Source organism: Pogona vitticeps, chromosome 1 (genome assembly GCF_051106095.1).
Source record: "Pogona vitticeps strain Pit_001003342236 chromosome 1, PviZW2.1, whole genome shotgun sequence".
Lineage (NCBI taxonomy): Eukaryota > Metazoa > Chordata > Lepidosauria > Squamata > Agamidae > Pogona > Pogona vitticeps.
This window is the reverse complement of record NC_135783.1, coordinates 37,146,742-37,169,386: the sequence shown is the minus strand read 5'-3', so window position 1 is coordinate 37,169,386 and position 22,645 is coordinate 37,146,742. Positions and strand designations below refer to the sequence as shown.

The 22,645-nt window shown below is 39.8% G+C and overlaps 2 protein-coding genes and 1 long non-coding RNA gene across 3 annotated transcripts in view; 2 read left to right on the top strand and 1 right to left on the bottom strand.

Moving 5' to 3' along the window:
- The window catches only part of LBR (lamin B receptor), a 46,857-nt gene extending 32,114 nt beyond the window's left edge, over positions 1 to 14,743 (top strand). Inside the window, exons 10-14 of the mRNA XM_020786637.3 lie at positions 2,167 to 2,292; positions 5,476 to 5,644; positions 9,574 to 9,654; positions 9,765 to 9,887; positions 11,370 to 14,743. Coding sequence (XP_020642296.1) covers positions 2,167 to 2,292; positions 5,476 to 5,644; positions 9,574 to 9,654; positions 9,765 to 9,887; positions 11,370 to 11,530 — 660 coding nt within the window. The 3' untranslated portion in view covers positions 11,531 to 14,743. The remainder of the gene's footprint in view (positions 1 to 2,166; positions 2,293 to 5,475; positions 5,645 to 9,573; positions 9,655 to 9,764; positions 9,888 to 11,369) is intronic.
- Positions 13,193 to 22,645, bottom strand: part of DNAH14 (dynein axonemal heavy chain 14) — a 334,274-nt gene continuing 324,821 nt past the window's right edge. Inside the window, 2 exon segments of the mRNA XM_072989973.2 lie at positions 13,193 to 15,966; positions 22,245 to 22,391. Of these exon segments, the coding sequence (XP_072846074.2) occupies positions 15,766 to 15,966; positions 22,245 to 22,391 (348 nt within the window). The 3' untranslated portion in view covers positions 13,193 to 15,765.
- On the top strand, positions 17,306 to 22,217 carry LOC144585802 (uncharacterized). The gene is made up of 2 exons (XR_013540361.1): positions 17,306 to 20,442; positions 20,638 to 22,217. It is a non-coding gene; the product is annotated as an uncharacterized LOC144585802 (long non-coding RNA).

Sequence of the window (22,645 nt, the reverse complement as noted above, 5' to 3'; positions counted from 1 at the left end):
GTTAATTTATGGTAATTTTTTATTTTTCCCCCTCATTGAAATGATGGAGTTCTATGAGGGGGGGGGGAAACAAAAAATTACCATAAATTAATGAAGTGTCAGAACAACACCAAAATCAGTTTGCATAGGTTTCAGGAGGTGGGCTAACCATTGCAACCATTTAAAATGGCTTCCAAACATTGTAAGACACTTTTACAGGAGCGAAAAAGGACTTCGCAAAACCATTGAAATGTATTGAGTCGGCTTCAATACATTCCAATGGAGGAAACATTGTTTCACACAGCGATGTTTCCTATGGGGATTTTCACTCAGCGATGGCAATCCGTTCCAATTGGAACGGATTAACCGGTTTTCAATGCATTCCTATGGGAAATGGTGTTTCACAAAACGATGTTTCACAACGTTGATTTTTTTTGAACCAATTAACATCGTTGTGTGAGGCACCACTGTATTTGAAAAGTGCAATCATATCTTCCCTCAGTCTTCTTTTCTCAAGGCTAAACGTGCCCAATTATCTCAGTCTTTCCTCATAAAGCTTGGCTTCCAGCGCCCTGATCATCCTCAGAACCAGTCCTCACAGATACTGCTGTACGACCACAGTATCTGCGGGGATTGGTTCTAAGCCCCCACCCCACAGATGCTGAAAACAGTAGATAAAAGCAAATGCTATGCATTGTCTCTAGTTCCAGTGGCCAGATCTATAATTACATAATTTTTAAATCCAACCATAGATAAGTAAAACGATATTTATCTTGTGGATATGCTGTTCCTACAGATGCCCAGAGTAGACTTTGGTCTAGATGGGCGGGTATAAATTAAATGTAAGTAAGTAAGTAAGTAAGTAAGTAAGTAAGTAAGTAAGTAAGTAAGTAAGTAAGTAAGTAAGTAAGTAAATAAATAAATAAATAAATAAATAAATAAATAAATAAATAAATAAATAAATAAATAAAGAGAATACAGGGGTTCTTTGGCTGAAATCCTCTTGCTTACCAACTAGAGGAGGCACATTTGAATCAGTGGAATATATGGAGTGTTGACTGACCAAATCCTCACTGATTCAGTCAGCCTAGTCTAGTGTATTTTGCTATGGCAAGCAAAAGGATTTCAGCTTCAGTGTGAGAGGTTCTCACGTCTATTTCTTCAGTAGATGGCATGTTCTGGATTGGTTGCATTTGCTCTGAAAGATTGGTGGCGTAGTCTGGAGGCAGGTTGTAGCTTGAATTTAGCTGTTGCAGCTACAGATATTTTCAGTGGTCTGGAAGGCTGTTACTTGTAAACTACTGTATTTTTCGCTCCATAAGACGCACCTTTCCATAAGACGTACCAATTTTTAGGAGAAGAAAACAGGAAAATATAATCTGTTTTCTTCGCTCCATAAGACGCACAGACTTTCCACCCCTCTGTTTTGTGGGGGGAAAGTGCGTCTTATGGTGCGAAAAATACGGTAGTTGTAGCTCTTCCTGGACAGAGATAGTTGAGCTGTTGTGATCCATGCTGTGATCACATAATCTAATTTGAATGATTGTAATACACTTTATGTGGGACTGTCTTTGAAAATTATCTGAAATTGAAATGGATGCAAATATGGCTGCAAGGGTACAGATTGTCTTGTGAGAGATAATTTAATACCCATTCTGAAAGAATTGCATTGGTTGCCTACTTGTTTCTGAGCCAGATTCATGATGCTAGTGTTGACTTTCAGAGCCTTAAGTGAACTGGACTCTGTGTGTCTAAAGGAAAATACCTTTTTATATCAGCCTGTCCATGCACTTAGAACTAGAGTCGAGGCTTGTCTTAATCCCACTGGTAATGAACGTATGGGGAGGAGTAATGACACAAGGCAAAAATCTTACCTTTACTCAGAAATAGCCAAAGTCTGTGTTTGGTGCCAACTTTATTAGTGTTGTGGTACCTGTCTTAGACCTTCTTTATTAAAGCATTCGTGAATCAGCAAATACGACTGTATTTCTCCATTTTTTGTTTCTCCATTTTAATATTATGTACCCTGAATTTTGTTTTATGACAAAATAGAGTAGAGTAGAATTAAATAAATGAATAATTTAAAATTATGATTGTATGGCATTCATATATCTTTGTGTATCACTATAAAATAATAAGAATAAAGAATAAAAATATACATTAATATCAAATCTATTTTTTTTAAAGGCTGTTATCAACCTGGCAATGCTTTTGACTGAGATGAAAGTACAACATCTGAACATGCCATCTTTGTCAATGATCCTGGTTAACAGTTTTCAGCTCCTTTATGTAGTTGATGCTCTGTGGAATGAGGTAATACATACAGTATTTCATAATATTTTTAATACAATATTCTAATTGTTGAAAAAGTAGCATAGAGTGATTTATTTGTTTGCACATTTGCCATTTGGAATGTTTCCAAACACTGATTTATTGTGATTACAGTGGTGCCTCACAGTACGAATTAAATTTGTTCCGTGGTTAATGTTGCCTTGCGAAAAATTAATCTTGCGAAACGCATTTTCCCATAGGAATGCATTGAAATCTAATTAATGAGTTCCTATGGTCAAAAAAAGTCAGAACAAAGTCAGATTTGGTTTGCAAAGGGTTTATTAAGTGCTCTTTAAAGCCATACATATTGTGCAGATGATTTCAAAAATTTCAATCAAAAAACATTTTTAAATATCATAGAAAAACATTTAAAAATCAGCAAACATGAGGCAGGGAAAAAATAGAAAACATTAGTCTTATGAAGCAGGGCCATAGGAACATTTGTCTTGCGAGTCATCAACCCCATTGCCAAAACCATTTATCTTGTGACTTTTTTGTCTTGCAAGGCATTTGTCTTCCGAGGCACCACTGTATGTGTGTCTAGTTTGTTTTTGTGGGGGTGGGGGAGGATGAGTCCCTTGTTAAGCTGAAAGGGGGGGGAGAGAGGGAGGTAGGAAGATTAACTTAACACTGGCTAATTCGTCTTGAAAATCATCATGGGCCAGTCCATCATTCAGACTAATGAATGGTTGTGTAAACTCTGCCCCCCTTTGTTCAACTGGTGGGAGAGATTTTCAATTTTACTAAAATAAGTTGCTCACAGACAGATTGAAAAACTCCTTGGTGAAAAATACTGTCCTCGATCTAAAAAAAAAGTGTCTATTCAGGATTTGTGGTTTTTGGGGAGTTTATTAATGACTTATATCTTAAAGCAAAGGTGGCTCCCAGGACTGTTCTAAGAGCTTCCCTTTGCCTCCATCTGCTTTACAAAGTACTGAAAGCAGATTGCCACACCATTGGTTTTATTTTTGTTTTTGGAGCAGAAATTCCAGAATTCACCAGCTTAGGAGTCCTATCTGGCAGACAGATAACATGCAGACACAGAGATGTGGCTCATATGGGAGCTTCACCTAGTTTCTTGTTCAAAAAGGAAGCTACCACAGTGCTTGTTGGGAACTTTATATAGGAGCTTTCTTTTCAATCAGGAAGCTAAGTAGAGCTAGATCATGAAGCCTTCTAGTATAAGCCTTTTTTTCTAGATGAACCTGTAGGTATCTGTCACATGAGCTTCTCAGAATGAAGAATTCTGGAATTTGTAGTCCAAATGGGATATCTCATGCTTCAGAGGGCATAATTCTCATCTAAAGCAAGGTGTATTCTCCCGTTTTTTAAAAAATAACAATACCCCTCTCCTCTTTTTTGATATACACTTCTGTGTTCCAACAAAAATAAATAAAATTAATTTTTATTATGCTTATATCCTATAAAGAAAAAACTAGAAATAAGAACAAAAAAGGAAGGAACTTCTTTAGGGAAGGAGATTTCTACCCCTAATAATTATTTAGAGCAATCTTTCAACTTTGTAGGTGTATATATTCTTTTAAATAATACCATGTTTCCCCGAAAATAAGACCTGACCTGAAAATAAACCCTAGTATGATTTTTCAGGAAGCTTGTAATATAACCATTGGCCAACAGGATTTGAAATGCTGACCCTTTATGATGGCAGTTAATCATGACTCATAGTGCAACGTTGGAAAAATAAATGCCTACTTGTTAGTGGATTGAGGACCTGATAGCACATTTATCTATCTATATATAGTTTGTTCATTTGTTCTTTCAATTTATGTACCACTCCCCATTAGTGCCAAGCAAATCACTGTTAAAGGAAGATGGCACAAATATTTATTGCATGTAGACATGAGCATTTGATTATCTTTTATTTTAGTTTATATTTAGTTTCTTCATTGATGTGTTTCTTTTGTGAGTTCCTTTCTTTAACTTGAGATGTTTTGAGATCCTTCTGTGTTATCCCCCTTTCTAAGTAGACAGTGATGGGATCTAAGTATGTCAGAGCAAGTTTTAGTGCCCACAGATTTTTTGCAGTTAGAGAACTTTGGCATATAATGTCACAGCTCTCAATTTCATGCATTGTTCTGTGTTAAGAACCTTATGTGGCAATTAACAAAATCTTTTTTGAAAGGTATGTACTGATAAGAGGACATTTAGTTTGGATCCATTGATTGATCATCAGAATGATTTTCTGTCCCTTTTTTTTTAGACTGAGGCTTAGACTGCCCCCACTGAGTAGTGATCCACATTTACAGTGTTTATTGATAATCTGAGTATGGCAGTGCAGCCTGAGTGCCTTGACACCTCCTGTGCTTTTTGAAAAGCATATTAAGTAGTAAGATTAACATAAAAAAAGAGAACAGGTTTTTGTTTATAAATAGTGTTCGTAAATAAGTATGTACAGGCTGAAATCCTGCTATGCAAAAGGTGTAGTTTTTGGAAGTGAATAAATTAACAGTTAAGAAATCTCTACAGACATTATCTTTTGTTTGCCAAGTTGTGCAACTCATTGTACAATGGGCAGTGTCTATGGAAATTTCTTAACTTACAGCAGTTCACTTCCAAAAGTTAGGCAAAACTGCAGAACAGGATTTCTGCCAGTAAGTATGAGATGCAAGGCTTCAGAAATGCATGGAATGAGGAAATGGACTGCCCTGTTTTGTGGTTAGTTCTTTCAGCTGTGGTTAGTCACTTTGGCTATGTATCTCTGGAACTCAATTTGTAGCATATTCAGCAGAAAATTGCATTCTGTGTATTTTGGACAACACAGTGATTTTTCAATAAATTTTTAATTAAAAATTAATTAGTAGGCAACAGCAAATGCCTTCATTCCCTTGAGATTGATGCTGATTGAATTAATGTTTGCAACCATAAGTAATAGGAATTCTAGCAAATGTCTCATATCCCAAAGTAGTTTTCGAACAACAGAAGTTATCTATGGAAATTGAGTCCTGGTCCCTCCAAATTGACAATACAGTTTGGTACATATACAAAAGAGAACAGGTATAACTTCTGTGTAAAAGATTGGTTCTTACATATAGCCTGGTGTGTCTTTAGCATATCCAAAACACTGATAAATAAAAACAAAATATTCTAGACATTTTTAAAGTTACAGTTCAAATCTAATTTAATAACTATTCTTTAACTTTTCAGGAAGCTATTTTGACATCTATGGACATCACTCATGATGGGTTTGGATTTATGTTAGCATTTGGAGATTTGGTGTGGGTTCCGTTTCTTTACAGTCTACAAGCTTTCTATTTAGTGAATCATCCAAATGAAATTTCATGGCTTACAGCTTCTGGAATTGTGGCTCTGAATCGTAAGTGATTAATGAAAGATTGTTAAAATGAAATAAATTCTTTAGTGTTATTAAACAGGGGCTAGAAAATGTAGGAAAACAGATTTTGGTTGAAGGCCAATAGATATTTCTTTGACAGTAGAGCAGAATAGGTACTGAACTAGATCAAGGTTGGGAACTTGTAGTCTTCCAGATGATGATGAATTCCAGTTCCCATCATCCCTGCCAGCATAACAAATGATATGCAAGGCGCTTAGGAAAACATGGAGCAGCTCTTTTCTTCCAACCTTCTCCACACACCCCACCCTGCTGCAGCTTTGCCTGCCTCCCCTCCCCTCCCCCCTTTTTCTTCCTGGGCTGCCCCATTGGAGCCCTTGAGCAACCGCAGCGCAACCCCAAGGGGGTGGAGGGACCAGGATCAACCCGGCTTCTGCACATGAGGAGGGGAGGAGACGGGGAGGCCTGCTGGCGAGGGGACTTCAGCCAGAGGCAGCGCCAGCAGGTGGTGGAGCTGCTGCTGCCGACGTGAAGAGGAAGATGCAGCTGCCATCTCCCTGGCAACCCCGGGTCAGGGGAGGATAAGCAACCAAGCCAGAACGCCGGCCGAACCTCTACGGTGACTCCTGCAACGGGCTGGCCACCCGCCCAGCCAGGAGCCGGGAGGAGGAAGTGGGCCCTGGTGCCCCGCTGGCGCTCCAGGACCACCAGTTTGACGGTGTACTCAGCGAAGAGGGCACGGAAGCCCTCATCCCGGAAGGCCTGGCTCAGGCACTCCACCCGTCAGCTTGAGGTCCTCCAGGTTTGAGTGGGCCGCCATGGCAAAGCCACCTCCCCTGCTCAAGGCTGGGCTCGCCCGAGGTGGGCATGTCACGCATGAGTGCGAGGGGCATATCACCCTTGCGCGCATGCGTACGAGATCAACATACCCCTCTGCAAGCGTGACACGCCCACCCGTGAGTGCGGGGGTGCCCCCACCCCCCAACCAGTCCATGCTCCGAAAAAGGTTGGGGACCACTGCTGTACAGGATACAACTATTTCAACCCTTTTACAATTATCAGGACTTGCAAGGGATAAATGTATATTTCTTACTCTGTGGCTTGACTGTCTACTCACTGATTCCAACTTCTTTCAGCTATTGGCCTCATGGCCATTGAACTTTGAATCAAGGTAATCCAAGCCAAGTTGCACACCACCAAGATCAAAGTGGTCTTATAGGGCATCAGTTTCAAGATCTCCAGAGTTGAGGATACTTTCTTAGTCATCTTATGGTGATTGCCCTTCTTTTTGCTGAGTTTCAAGGTCTCCCAAGCCAAAATTGCTGAATAGCTTAGTGGTTTAAGTATCTGGCTGCAGAGCCAGAGTATAGGAGTTCACTTCCTCATTGTGCTTCCTTAACAGGGTTTGGACTTGATGCACAGGTTACCTTTCAGCTCTGCAATTCTAAGATGATCCTTTTTTAAATTATTACTGTTATAAAATATAAACATTGGACTCTGGCTTCATCATCCAAATTGAAGTGCAAACATCAGCCTCTGCCTCTGGAATCATGTGGACCTAAGGAAGTCCATCATTTCCACCACGATACTGACTGCCCTTGCTCTCACTCCAGGCCAGTTTCAAGGGTTTCGGTGCCCGCTAATTGCAGCAGGTCTTCTCCAAATAACTGGAGCCATAGGTTTTCAGATCTCTGATTCCAGTTCCTCAGGATCAGATGTTACTTCCATCTCCTCAGCCTCAAGTTTACAATGACCAACACTGCTTCTGAGCCACAAACCTACACTGGTTTCAAGCTGTAAGCCAAGAGTTTTCTCAATTTCAAGAACACCGACAGCAGGGACAGATTGGAACTGAAAGCTCCACAGACAACATTTGAAGTTGCAATTGGGTAAATCTAAAACACCACAGAGCCATCCATCCATTCCAAGACATTATGTCCTCACACAAAGGAAACAATGAAAATGGGCTTCAAAGGCAAACATAGACTTACTGTTCCATCTTTGCCTCTATCAATGGCAGTAAGCATGATAAGGACCTACTACCCTAGTGTACCCTGTCTCCCCTCCTTAGAAGTTTAAGTAATACTCCGACTTAATCTTCAGAATGGCCAAATACTTGCAGTTGGAAGTTCAGCAACCACCACCTCTTAGTCTAATCCAGTCTTATATTAGATTTAGATTAGGCATCCTTCAGTCTTGAGAGACTATGGTAACGTGATCTGTATGGAGGACTTGGAACAGCATCTAGTGTGGCTGAGAAGGTCAATTCGAGAGTGACAATCCCTTCCACACTGAAGACTATCTGTCCCCTGTTCAGCTCCCTGATTTTGCTGGGTTTGGGACTGCCTCTTGGCCTCGGCCTGCTGGACAAGTGTCTCTTCAAAATGGGAGAGGCCATGCTGCACCGCCTGCCTCCAGGCTGAATGCTTGGGTGTCAAGGTTTCCCATCTGTTGAGGTCCATTCCTAAGGCCTTCAGATCCCGCTTGCAGATATTTTTGTAGCACAGCTGTGGTCTCCCTCTGTGGCGATTTCCCTGCACTAATTTTCTATACAGGAGATATTTTGGGATCTGACCATCAGCCATTGTCACGACATCCCCTAGTGAACGTAGACGTTGCTGTTTCAGTAATGTATACATGCTAAAAATTCCAGCTCATTCTAGGACTCCTCTATTTGGAACTTTGTCCTGCCAAGTGATACCAAAAATGCGTCAGAGAAAACGCATATGGAATGTGTTGTCATCAGTAACCTCCAATTCTTGTGTGGAGATGGTAATAAAGGGAGGTGAGTCAATGCACTTGCGACATCTGTCCTGCAGCTTAAGTCCCTGCAAATAAAATTCTTTCGACTGCTGGTGTAACCACTCGTTTGCAGCATTAGCTGCCTCAAGAACACTCTCAAATCATTGTCCCTTTAGGTATTTTTTGAGTTTGGGGAACAGATAATAGTCAGAAGGAGTCAGGTCGGGAGAATAGGGTGGATGGGGCATCACTTGACAGCCTAAGGACGTCAGATTTGCCATTATTTCACCTGCAGTGTGTGACGAGGTATCATGCAACAGAATGACACCTTTAGAGAGCTTTTCTCAAAGTTTTTCCTTGAATTTGCCTCAACTTCATCAATAAAGCACAGTAATATTTTGCATTGAACCCTGCTGGAGGTAGTCCACAGGCAGAACTCCCTTCTTATCCCAAAAAACTGTTGCCATTTGCTTCTGCACTGACCTTTGCACTCGGAACTTCTTTGGCCTGGGGTAACCACTGTGTCTTCATTCCTTGGATTGGTCTCAGGATCATAATAGTAGATCCATGTCTCATTACCAGTTACCAGTTTGCCCAGGAAATCTGACTCATTTCTTGCAAAATGTTCCAAAACAGCCACTGATGACTTTGCACGTTTCCTCTTTTGTTTGGTTGTCAAAAGTTTGGGGATCCACTTTGCTGCCAGCTTTCTCATTTCCAAGTCGTTATGGATAATGGCGCCAACTCTCTCACATGATATTCTCTGTCTAGGTTTGTCATTGCTTTCCTCCCAAGAAGCAGGCATCTTTTAATTTTGTGTCACCATCTGCAGTGATCATGGAGCCCAAGAAAGTAAAATCTGTCACTGCTTCCATATCTTCCCCTTCTATTTGCCAGGAGGTGATGGGACCAGTGGCCATGATCTTAGTTTTTTTATGTTGAACTTCAGACCATTTTTGTGCTCTCCTCTTTCACCCTAATTAAGAGGTTCTTTAATTCCTCCTCACTTTCTGCCATCAAAACAGTGGCATATTGACTACCGAATTTCATACTATGCAATTCCATCAGTTTGTTATTATAGAAACAAAAAACGCATGTATAAAAATAACGTTTATGTTATTATTACTAATGTGAAACACAGAAGGTAATAAAATGTGTATGTATTATTTATATGTTCAAGTATGTAGCCGGTATTCTTTCTTTTCATACAGTTCTTGGTTATTACATTTTCCGTGGTGCAAATTCACAGAAAAACTCATTCCGGAGAAATCCAAATGATCCCAAATTTGCTTGTAAGTGTTCTTTAGGCAAACAAGTATTTGTTTTTTTAAAATATTAATATTACACAAATTGTGTGTTCTGCTTGGTAATATAATACATATTTTTATTTATCAAAATACAGATTTGAAAGTTATTCCTACGGCAACAGGAAAAAATCTCTTGGCCTCTGGCTGGTGGGGCCTAGTGCGACATCCCAACTATTTAGGTGATATTATCATGGCCCTGGCTTGGTCCCTACCTTGTGGTAAGGTCATAAACTGTCTTTTAGTAACATCTTGTACTTTCCTGCCTTTTGTTGGCCATTTGCTAATCCTGGCAGTGTAGTAACAGTTACTGAACAATATATTAGGTACCTTCTAATTAAGACTATTAGATGTAGTAATGTATAGAAAAGAAGAAAATGACCAGAATCCTTGTGGAGATTTACACTTACATAAGTTTTGGTGGCCTGTTGACTTGAATTCTATTGAAAAAACAAAGCCAGGTACTCATTACACACTCCAAAAGCAAGGGCAGATTTCTTATGCCACTACTTTAAAAAAGAAAAAGAAAAAAAAAGCTAAGGCTAACTTTCAACCCATGCAAGTCTTAATGAGGCTGGGCACCTCTGTATTGGGAATAGTGCAGAAAAAACATGAACATTTAAAAGTCATGGTAGACATCTTTACCAGGTCTGTTTCCTAAAAGTGAGTTCCAAAATGCAGGCTCCAAACAGAAATCAGAAGGGTAGGGTGGAATCCTATTGGTATTTGTGTAAGGTTTTCTTAACTTGAAGTATCCAATTGTAGCCAGTTGATAAGGTGTGCTGGGTTGCACCTCAGTTGCACAGTCTTCATGTGACCAGTCAGACAGTAGAAATGCACACCAATACTTTTTGATTGATCAATGGTTTATTATTAGATAGCACTTGCAACACCTTAGCCACAACAAGTTATACAAACCATATGCAGTCTTCAGTAGGATTCTGGCTAAGCTGTTGCTTTCATTCCTGGGTGCATGTCCAGGAACACAAATAGCATTCTGGTTAATGAGAGGTAATTTTCTACCCAAACGTAGCAATTTCCCTTACATAAGTGTAAGTTGCAGTGGTCTTTCGGCCATTCATTTTTATAGAACATATTCTAAGAAAATGGTTGAAAGAAAACACAATACAGTTCAGGCTCTTTTTTTCGCCCAGTATTTGAGAGCATCAGTCATCTCTATTCATTTTTTTGTTATATAAAAACAGCAATTATAAGAAAGATGAGGAAATCGCTACTGGATAAATTCCCAGTGATATAGGATATTACCTTTGAAATTCAAATACCTAATAATTAACTCATACAGTAGTACCTCAGTTTACGAATTTAGTGCATTCTCTGGGATGTTGCATAATGTGAAAAATTCGTAAACGGAAATGTGATTTGCCATAGGAACAAGGGCATCGCTATAAACCTCCAGGCACTGTGCATCCTGGGGATGCATCCTTTGTGTTGCCAAAAAAATCATAAATCAAGGCATTATTTTCAATGGATTTTCGTTTGTAAACTGAAAATTATGTTAACCGAGGCATTCATAAACCGAGGTACTAATGTACTTTATATAAAATTTCCAATCTGTAATTTAGCCTAATGCTAAAAGTATCTTTTATGTAGACAATTATAATTTTTTGAAAGAAAGAAAGTTAATTGTGATTTCTTCAAGACAGGGTGAAAAAACCCAATAACCTTTTTATATCTTCCTACAGGGGTGAATCATATTTTACCTTACTTCTACGTCATATATTTTACTGGTCTGCTTATTCACCGAGAAGCCCGTGATGAACGTCAGTGTAAGAAAAAATATGGCTTAGCATGGGAAAAATACTGTAATCGTGTACCATATCGCATATTCCCATACATCTACTGAACCTTTTCAAACTGGTGGATAATGCAGCTTCTGCAGCTAAATCATTGTTTTGTAAACAACATACCTCATACCATTGCACTTGGTATATTATGTTAATTCTGCTGGATTCTTAAACAGGTGATCAGATGATAAACTAGCAGGTATTTTACTATGTAATTGATGCAGCATTTTCTGTCTTTTTAGCCACTTGCTCATTTTAAGCTACACAATTCTGTTAAGAAACAACAAATCCATTGTGTAGTCTGTGAAAACCTTATTTAAGCAAATTGTATACTTCACAAACTGGTTGTCTGACTGACACATTTCGTGTCTTATTCTGGAAAGAAAAGCAGTCATGGGTTTTAATGCTTGATATTTGCTTATAGCATAATTTTATTGCATGTGTTAAAATTTAACCTTTTCCAGAATTTTTTTGCCATGGCCTTTTGTTAAAATGCAAACATACAAACAAACAAATATTCTCGAAGGCTTTCATGGCCAGGATCTGATGGTTGTTGTGGGGTTTTCAGGTTCTTTGGCCGTGTTCTGAAGGTTGTTCTTCCTGACATTTTGCCAGTCACTGGCCGGTAGAGTTCGTTGATCTTTTACAGGCTGTATTTTTCAGAATTGGGAGCCAGGCAGTGTTTAGTTTTAGGCCTTCTTCCTTTTTGTTGAAGTTCTGATTATGGATTTCAATGGCTTCCCTGTGCAGTCTAACATACAGATTGCTGGTGTTGTCCAGTACTTCAGTATTTTGAAATAGAATTTCACGTCCAGCTTGTTTCAGGGCATGTTCAGCTACTTCAACAAAAAGGAAGAAGGCCTAAAACTAAACATGGCCCAGCTCCCAATTCTGAAAAATACAGCCTGCAAAAGGTCAACGAACTCTACCCAGCCACAAGGGCCAGGGATCATTGCACAAAAAAGACCAGCTAACGACACCCATCAATCACAGTGACAGATCATCTCTCCCCCTCCTTATCACAACAAAAACCTGCTGATCACCCCATCTCCTGAAAAAAGACAAAAGCTGTTTGCACAGCTATAAATACTCAACCGTCCAACAAACAGCAACAGAGCATGGACAGAGTTCCTACTCCAGTCCTTTGAAGATGCTGGCCACAGAGACTGGCAAAACGTCAGGAAGAACAACCTTCAGAACATGGCCAAAGAACCCGAAAAACCCACAATAAATAAATAAATAAATAAATAAATAAATAAATAAATAAATAAATAAATAAATAAATAAATAAATAAATAAATAAATAAATAAATAAGGTAAGCTCCAGCGGAGAAGGACTTCCATCATGGTATAGCTCCCTAATTAGGGTTGTTCTCACTCAGGTCTGTCTCCTGTAGCTGGTTCCCTAAGGCTGATTTCACAGTTAACAGAACTTCCAGGGAAGCCAGCAAATAGGTGTTACTTCTTTACCCCCTAAAATGGGAAACAGGATCCCATACAGGGAACAATAGTTGTCATGTACCTACTGGAGTTCTAGCTAATGGTATCTGTTTACCGTGCATAGTGCTATAATCAGTACTTCACTAGTATAAGTGGGATCTTTTAGAATGCTCTTAAACCAATTGATTCAATATTTTAGACCTCAAGAAATGCAAGTAACTGAGAAACAATGTTTCTTCCAGTGATGAGAGAGTACTGCAAGATGTAGCATATGTACGAACTGTTTTTTTTAACAGGTCCCATTAGCTTTCTTCAGCTGTTATGAATAATTGCTTTGTACTATAGCTTTTCTTTATATTATAACATTTGACAAATTTTGTTGTACAGTGTTTGAGTGTAAGATGCAATGGGGTTTTTTCCTAGGGCTGGATAATTTTTTTTAAAAAAAATTTACTAAACGATTTCTAGTATTTTTGAAATTTTTTGTAAAGTAACGTATTGCTATGACATTGACTTCATCGGTTGAAGTGCTCATTTAAATATTGTAACAACAAATGCATTATGAAAATAAGACATTTATTCAAAGTTATGTAAATTGGCATTGCTACCTCAGTGTAGGTTATTTTGCCTTTTTTATATTGTGGCAAATAGGGAAAATTCTAATATTTGAAAATGCTATTTAAATCAGCTTTTTAATGTGAACTTGTGATTAATATCAACCATTTCGGAGCTAATGTATTTTTGTATATTTAATTTTTCATAGCTTCTCACAATAACTGTGGAATTCTAAGAGACTCATAACTTTAACACCTTTGAACTTGATTAGAATATTTTTCTAATTGTGATTAAAAGTGCAACAATTGTCATTTTAGTATATGAAATCTGAGGACAGATACATTAAAATAATTGTTTCAGAGGTTGAATTTTCACAATTTATAGCTGAGGAAAGAATTCCCCATTTAATAAGCATGCCCATTTTAATGTGAGCATGCCCATTTTTTAGTATCTGTGTTTTGCATTTATGGATTTGTAGCATAGGACTTGATTAACTTTGGGTTTTAAATATTTGTTTTAAAAATAGTTTAAAATATTTCTACAGCACTGTGGAACACACTTGTGAGGAGAAGTCACCTTAGAGCATAGCCCTGCTGTTGTCCACATCTTCTCTTAGTATGAGGGGACATGTTGGATGTAAGGGTAGTCCCTGCGTTCCTATTGAAACTGGTCATTGCTAAGTTAAAGAACATGAGTAATGTGCACATGAGTAGAGATAGGTGGAAGGATTCTTATGCCCTTTAGTGATATGTATTGTGCCCTATATTTTTATATGAGCCAGTCTGTTTACTAAGATTGTAGATGTTTTTCTGTGTTGCATAACAGCTAAAAAAATGATCATGACAACTTCCATAGCTGTGTTATGCATTTCTCTTCATGGGACCTTCCAGATGTCTTGGATTTCAGCCTGTATCATTCCTGGTCATTGGCTACACTGGCTGGGATTCACAAGAGTTGTAACCCAAAATATTTGGAACATCTAAGCTTTAAAAATTCTAAACAGTGTTTCAAAGTATCTGTATCTGTGTAAATAGTTATACAAAGAGAATGTTCCGCTACATAACTATTTTAGACATACCACTATTTTCATATGGTTCTAAGAAACCTTCTAAAGGACAATGAATAATCTTTTTTTACATAAGCATGTTTCCGCAGGAGTGTAGTTCCTGACTAATATAAACTGCATTTTGTCCTGTTTATTACTTTTTTTACACATCTACAATGTATTCTTGAATTTTATAAAATGTAACTTGTATAATTAAAACTTTGCCCAAAAATGATTTTGTGGACACCTGCTCATTTATTAGTGTTGCATGCCATGAGTACCATTGAATGAAGGCAGTAAGATCCCAGTTATTCTTGCAGGGTAAAAATCTACGAACAGCTACCAAGTAGCAGTGCACCTTTAAGAAGTGCTTGCCATATAAATGATAAATGAGCAATAAGTTACGTAAGTTAATTTCATTTTTATCTTTCTTGAAGCCAAATCCTGATTCAATTTATTTTGCTAATCTTAGCTTCTTGTATTATGAAGTTGATCAGTTTGAGAAATAAGGATCTTATCCAGTGCTGTCTAATAAACAGCTGATATTTTTGCAGGACCCATGGAGGAAAGGTAGCAAAGCAAAAATAAAATAAACAAAATTTTTTTTTTAAAAAAATAGACGGTCCTTCAGCTAGATTGCTTCAAGAATGTTGGTTCCTAGAATCTCTGCTGTGCTCTCAGTGTATAGAATTTATAAGGGCTATTGCCCTCAAGATTGAGAGAGGAAGAGGAGATGACGGGTGGTTCTGTAACCATGAATTGTTGTAACTTCCTTTATAACAAGCAGTTCAGGATAAGGATATAAAGGATTGTACAAGTTTCATTGTTGGTATGAATAGAACACAGTGGAAGAGATGGTCATCAGTTCAGCTTCCTGCTTGTCAGCTTCCAGAGGTCTCGGGCATGCCAGTGTTAGAAGTGATAATAGTAAAAAAGGAAGATTAAATTGTCTTGAAGGATTTGACAAAGATGCTAGTTTACCATGCATGCATGGTCATTTTAGTTAATCAGTAATTATGGTTTTTATAAAGATAATTTGTTTCATTTTTATACTGCCCATCCGGTCAAAGGCCACTCTGAATAATGAAGCAAGATAAAGCATGAAGCACAGTGCAGCCATGTACACACATATTTAGAGAAGATAACATTTATTCCTGAACATCAAGATGTCAGATTCTGAGTTGTATCTGAGATACATTTAAGTGTTAGGAAAGTATTCCACAGAGTTTTTCCTATAACTGCCCCTGGAGATTCTTAGTCTTCTAATTGACACAACAGTGCAACTCCTCTTGTTATCCAATGACAGGGAGCTATCAAGCTTGGTAGGTAAACTGCTGTTATAAAATTAGTTGATATACCTGTAGATGACAACATTCCAGATCTTTCAGGTGTTCTGTATAAGGGACATTCATAAAGTAGCAAGACTGCTTCCTCCTGTCTTGAGTTGAGGCTCATCTTTGAAAAAAAAAGTTTGTGAGTTTTAGACTCATGCAATTTCTACATTATAAAGACATTGTGTTGCATTTAAAATGCTGTCTTTATTGTTAAAGAAACAAAGACTTACGTCTAGAAGCAACACAGTACACTATTCATCTGCAACAGTCATTAAAGAATCAGTTATAGCAAGACAGGCAGTTGGCACATCTTTCACTTTGGGCTGGGGAAGTACCTGTTTGGATCATAAGCCTCAGCCTTGACCACCCATATGAAATACTGCATTGTGGTGGAGCAAGATGCTTGATTTGCTATTACAGAGGTTATGACAACAGCCTGGTAGCTATTATCAGCTGTTGTTACCTGCACATTAAAAAATCTAAACTTTCACACATTATACAGTACACTGAATGGCTTTTTGGATTTAGGTTTTAAAGTAAATATTTTTGAGATATCTGACAAACCACTGCAAACACAACTGCTATAGCCATTAGGACAGTCAATCTTGGAGTCATCCAGAAATGGGTTGAAACTTTCACTGCGGAGAAAGGACGGGACTAGTGACGTTAAGTTCTCTCAGTTTTCATTTGTTCAAGATACACACTAGATGTGAGAAGGACCTAGAAAATTTACATTAAGTGAACAGTTGACTCCATCTCCTGAAGGAGATTGCCTAACATTGCATCACTGTTCTTTAGAAAACAAATGATACCACTAGCACTACCAAAATTGAAGAACTTGTTTTGTTTTTCAGAAAAACATGTAACAATGCCTTGGGTTTTTTTCTGGCATCAGGGGAGGGTGGGCTGGAAGTGTGAATTCACAAATGACTACTCAAAGAACCAGAGTAACAGGTAATGCACAAAAATGGGTGATTTAGCCAGGAGGTGGGATGTCGTGAAACAGCAGAACCAAGGATAGTGTGACCGAATGCAGCATCACCCTTGACTCAGACATCTAGTCAATAGTGGGCAGCAAAAGTGGAGGGCATAGCCCAACTCACTGCTTTACAAACTTCAGCCAAGTCAACTCTGAAGGAATGCCATGGATATTGCTATGGCTCTTGTAAAGTGTGCTCGGACTGGGCATGGCAGGGGTCATATGCCAGACGAATTCTGGATACAATCCATTTGAAAATAGTTTGAGAGGTGACTGGAGAACCTCTTGGACTTTCCAAAGGAAGCAAAATGAAAGCCATAAAACACCAAGGCACACCTAACATCCAAGGAATGCAGGGAGTGCTCTACGTCAGAGGTCCCCAACCCCTGGTCTGCGACCCGATGCTGGTCCGTGGCCTGAGCAGGGCCACGGAGACAGACCTCTGCCCACCCCTTCATGCACTCGCCCTGTACAGCCCGTTTGTGCCTGCGCGTGAGCACAAGCGTGCCCACACGAGCGCTGCACCGCCCTTTGTGCATGTGCATGAGTGTGCGCACACCCGTACAAGCACACCCCACAAAGGTGCATGCGCACAAGTGCAGGGGGTGCCCCGCCTTCTCTAGTCAGTTCGCATGGCTAAAAAGTTTGGGGACTGCTGCTCTAGGTCGTTAGTAGATGAAGAGAAGAACGTAGGGAGAATGATGGGTTGTCACAAATGGAAGCCAGGCACCACCTTTAGAAGGAACGTCAGATTAGGGTAACGCGTGACCTTGTCCGGATGGAACTGCAGAAAAGGTGGGTTGGCAAGAAGGGCAGAGAGCTCACTTGCCTATGTGCTGAAGTGATAGCAACAAGAAAAGAGTTTTCAAAGTTAAGAGTCTTTCTGGTGTCACCAGTTGCTCAAATTGTGGTTGCATGAGCTGATTAAGGATGAGCTAGAGTGACAATTTAAGAATGGATGTTTTGCATGGAGGACGAATATTCCATAGGTCACGTAGAAATTGTTTGAGAGTGGGGTTCCTGAACAATGATGTGGAGTCAGCATGTTGAAGTTTATGAGAGACTATTGCTACAATATAAACTTTCAAAGTAGAGTGTGAGAGACCGTGCTGAAAAAGGTGAAGAGATTCCAGAACAGTATCCAGTGTTATTGAAGTGACATGTAAGTTATGCGATGATGCAAATTTTGAGATGTTCCACTTGTAAGTATATAAAGATGTTGTAGAAGGTTTACACGTGTAGTCCAAAACCTGTGCTACTGTGGGAATATCCTCCAGGCGGTGAGATGTCAAGTGTGGAGGTCTGGGTGGAAAGTCTTGCTCTGGTTGAGGGTCAGCAGGTTTTGCAGCTGTGGAACGCGGAAGAAACAGCCATAGATTGGAGGGCTGTGAACTATGGTTGCTGGGGCCACCATGGGGCAGTCAGGATGGCATTGGAGTTGTTTTGCCTCAGTTTGATAATAGTGCACTGGAGGAGCAGAATGGGAGGAAAGAGATACAGGAGACTCGGGTTCCAGGTGGCCATGAAGGCGTTGTTGCCCATGGACTGTAGCCCTATTCCTGCTCTGGAGCAGTAGTGGAGGCATTTCGCATTGGTAAGGGAGGCGAACACATCCACCTGCAGGATGCCCCAACAACAATACAGAAGGTGAAACACGTCATCGTCCAGAGACCACTCATGACTGCATGTATGGAGTCTGCTGAGGCAGTCTCCAAGGGCATTGTCCTCTACAAATGTGGACTGCATTTGGAAAAATGTGGCAGGCGCAGCACTACTCCCACAGTTGCACTGTCAGATAGAGGAGAGAAAGGGAGTGTGCTCCTTGTTTGTTGATGTAAAACAGAACCATAGTGTTGTCCTTAGCTACTTAACTCCATGCTCTGTGAGGAGGATTTCAAATTACACGGAAAGCTTTGATGACTGCAAGAAGCTTTAAATGAGGTGAAGTCTTGTCTCCATGGGAGATCACATGCTGTTGGTAAGTATAGGGGCAATGCTAAAACTTCCATGGCCAATAGTGTTGTACTAGAGTATTGTATGACCTTTGAAGGCTGTCTAGAATGCAATCAGTCTTTTTATCAAAAAGACCAAGGCCATCAAAGGTTAGGTCTTCAATTCTGGACCGTGCATCATTGGATATACCAGCAGATTTTAGCCATGTGTGACGACCTAATGCTATAGCTGTGGCCATTTGTTTGGAAGTGGCATCCACCACATGGTGTGCTGCAATTCTCTCTTGGTGAGTAAGGGCCATTGCCTCCTGATGAAAGGAGAGGTAATGAAAATATAAATAATCCAAAGCCGTCTGAAGAATGAGTAGTGCTTTGTTACAAAGATGGCAATGGTAGGCTCCCATCGCAGCTGTATAATTAGCTACACAAAGGATGAAGGAGGCAAGAGAATAAACCTGATGGCCTATGACATCCAACTTCCTCACTTCGCGATTGTTGGGGGTGGAGGCACAGCAATTTCGAACTCTATTTTGGGTAGCATCCACAATAAATGAGTTAGGAAGAAGATGTTTAGAAAGAGGTGGTAGTGGCACCATGGGTTTTGTAGAAGTTTCAACCCTCCTGGGAATCTTAGGAATATAGGATGGTTTATTCCATGATTCTTTAGTAAGTTTGAGGAGGGATGTGATGAAGGCTAGGTGAAGTGGTGGGGTCTGGTCTTCAGTAATATATTTGTAGACCTTATTGCACTCCTCCAGTGCTGATTGGTCAACAGTGAGGTCCATTACCTAAGTGATATGGAGAATCAGTTGGGTGTATGATATGAAGTCCTCCAAAGGAGAGGGAGGGTGGTCTTTCACGATGTCAGAGTCTGGTTTGGGAATATTGGGTGAAGAATATCCCCTGGTTTCAACATCAGGATAATTGGTGTCGGTATTGAAACGGACATGGAGTTGGTCTGGAGACAGAGAAAGATCTCGCCTTGCAATACCAATGGACAATCGGAAGGTTCCTCAGGTGGTAATGGTTGACATTTACCTTTTGCTTTATTGGACTTGTATAGGGGTGTCTGGTTGGCATCAGTAGCAAGAGACTCTGGAGATGGTCCTCGATATGTTATGGTGACCTTTAAGGTAGATGACTGGACTTGAGATAAAGTTGCTTGGGTCCAAGATGGTCAGCTCAGTACTGAAAACGCATGGCGTGGTTGTTTTGCCATCAATTGGTAAGTGTCTGGGTCGGGTGGAAGGGGTCCCGGGGGTGGTGGAAGAGTATGCCATTCATCTTCTGAAGATTGGTATGGAAGAACCTCAGGAGGTGCTTGGTATCGAGAAGGAGATGGTGATATGGAAGAAGAGTCCAAACGATAGGCATAGGCATAACAGTGTCTACGATACCGAGGGTCTGGTTCGTACTGTCTCTGGTCATAATAGACTTCAGGCTCATAGTATGTTGGAAGATCATAAAGCCGCACCTTCTTAAATCAAGACACATGGTGTCCTGTCGAGGCTCTTCCATAGGAGGAGAAGGCGGAGCTGGTTTATCCGTGGATAAAAAAACTTGAGAGTGTTTGGTCTTGTGAGAAACTGATGGTTTCTTTTTCTTTCTAGGAGTGTCCAACAGTACTGAGATCGATTTCAGTGTCAACACAGTGGAGTGAGTTGAGGTGGGCTACAACATTGATGCCAAAGGTCTCTCTCTCTCTCTCTCTCTCTCTCTCTCTCTCTCTCTCTCTCCCTCCCTCCCTCCCTCCCTCCCCCCTCTCTCCCCCCCCCTCTTTTTTAAACTCACAAAATGGCAGAATAGAATTGGAGGAAGGTCCTGAAGAGATCGTACTGTCTTTATTTTCTTTTTCCTACAGAATGAATGGAAGTTCTGTAGCCGAGGTGCTGCTGCAGCAGTGGCCAAAAAAAAAAAAAAAAAAAAAGCACGACAGGAGGGAAGTCCTAACGACACGTGCAAAAGCTCTAGAAGTTTCCGAGAGACTGCGCAGATGCACTAAAACCCAATTGTCTGCATTCACAGAGACCACGAAGAAGAACCTGGCTTTTTTACCCAGGCCTTTACAAATGTCATTAATTTTGTAGTGAGTTTATGCCAGCCCATGGTTCATCAAAGGAGTTTTGGTTTTCATATGTCCATTTTTAAATTGTTGCATATTTTTGTTATTATTTTATTTCCTGGAAGCTGCCCATAGTGGCTTCTCCACTAAATGGGTGGAGTATAAGCTTAAACAAACAAACAAACAAACAAACAAACAAACAAAATAAATAAATAAATAAATAAATAAATAAATAAACAGAGCCAGCATCACTGGCTTAGAACAACTGTCTAGACCAGAGGCTTTCTTCAAGAACAGTACATCAGGTTTGAGTCTGATCTCCCTTAATGGGCATGCTCAGAGGTAATTTTTAGTCTCTTGATGGGTAGTTTTGTGTGTTTGTGCTCCCCTCTTTATATAACTAAATGATTTAGGAGGAACTGTTCTCTTCCTAGTGGATACTCATGTGTGCATTAAGACAACAATCAGAAAGGCAGGACCAATTCTGGGATAAGTAATCCTTTATAAGAAAATGGAACATTTTGGATTGGTTTGGTTCATAGGTAGAATATGAGTTTAATCTTTGTTGCCTGCTTTTCTACCCAAAAAAGGATTGGATCTGTTCCATTTGTACTATTTATATTGTCATCATGTAGATTAAATTTGGTATACCTTAAGAGTCTCCAACTAGCCCAACCACAGTTACAAGTTTTACACCCAATTTCTTTTTAAGATTTCAATAGATAACTAGTACAGTGGTGCCTCGCATTACGAGTGCTCCATTTTACGACGAAATTGCTTTACATTGATCGCAAAACGATGTTCCCTATGGGGGAATTTCGCTTTGCAATGATCGGTTCCCTGCTTCGGGAACCGATTCTCACAAAGCGATGATTTTCGGCCAACTGATTGGCGGTTTCAAAATGGCCGACGGGTAAAAAACATGGCTTCCGCTCTTTTCTGGGATGGATTCCTTGCTGCACAGACAGCAAAAATGGCCGCGCTATGGAGGATCTTCTCTGGACGGTGAGTTTCAAGCCCCTAGGAACGCATTAATCAGGTTTTAATGAGTTTCTATGGGCTTTTTAATTTCGCATTACGACATTTTCGTTCTACAGCGATTTCGCTGGAATGAATTAACGTCGTAATGCGAGGCACCACTGTATTCACATCCCAATATTTGTTGGTAACGTAACATTAGCTAATGCATGAAGTATCACTATGATTTGTACCCTCTATTTCGATTTGAATAAAGGGTCAGGTGGAGTAGTGCACAAGGTAGTAAATAAGCATAATGAAAAATATGAATTTGCATTTCAAGTGGAAATACAAGACTGCACAGCTACTGCTAGCTTTCAAGATTCATATCACCTTTCTCATGCACACTAAGTGTTATAATGTAAGATATAATTTTCTTTAAAAATCACCTTTTGTGGTAAAAATAGTACATCTGGTAGTTCATAAAATCTCTTGTGAAGTTCAGGTTCTTCCACTGCTTCTGTGACAGGATTCCAACAAGCACCATCTAAGTATAAGCCAAAAATTGTAATCCCACTTTCACAATGCGAAGGTTCCTGAAAACCATGGGAAAAGAAACAGATTATGTTATGAGATATTTCAGTGTCTTTCATGAGCTTTTCTACATATCCACTCACCCACCTTCCACATGTAGTGCTATTAATAAAAGCATGTGTGTCTATACATGTCTGTCTCAGCCACAACTCCAACACCATGAAACTTCAATAACCAAAACAAGGAGCTTTAGGAGTGTGTATCTCAGGGTAACTTGAAGCCCAGTTTACCACCTACATCCACTGGATAGTAAGCA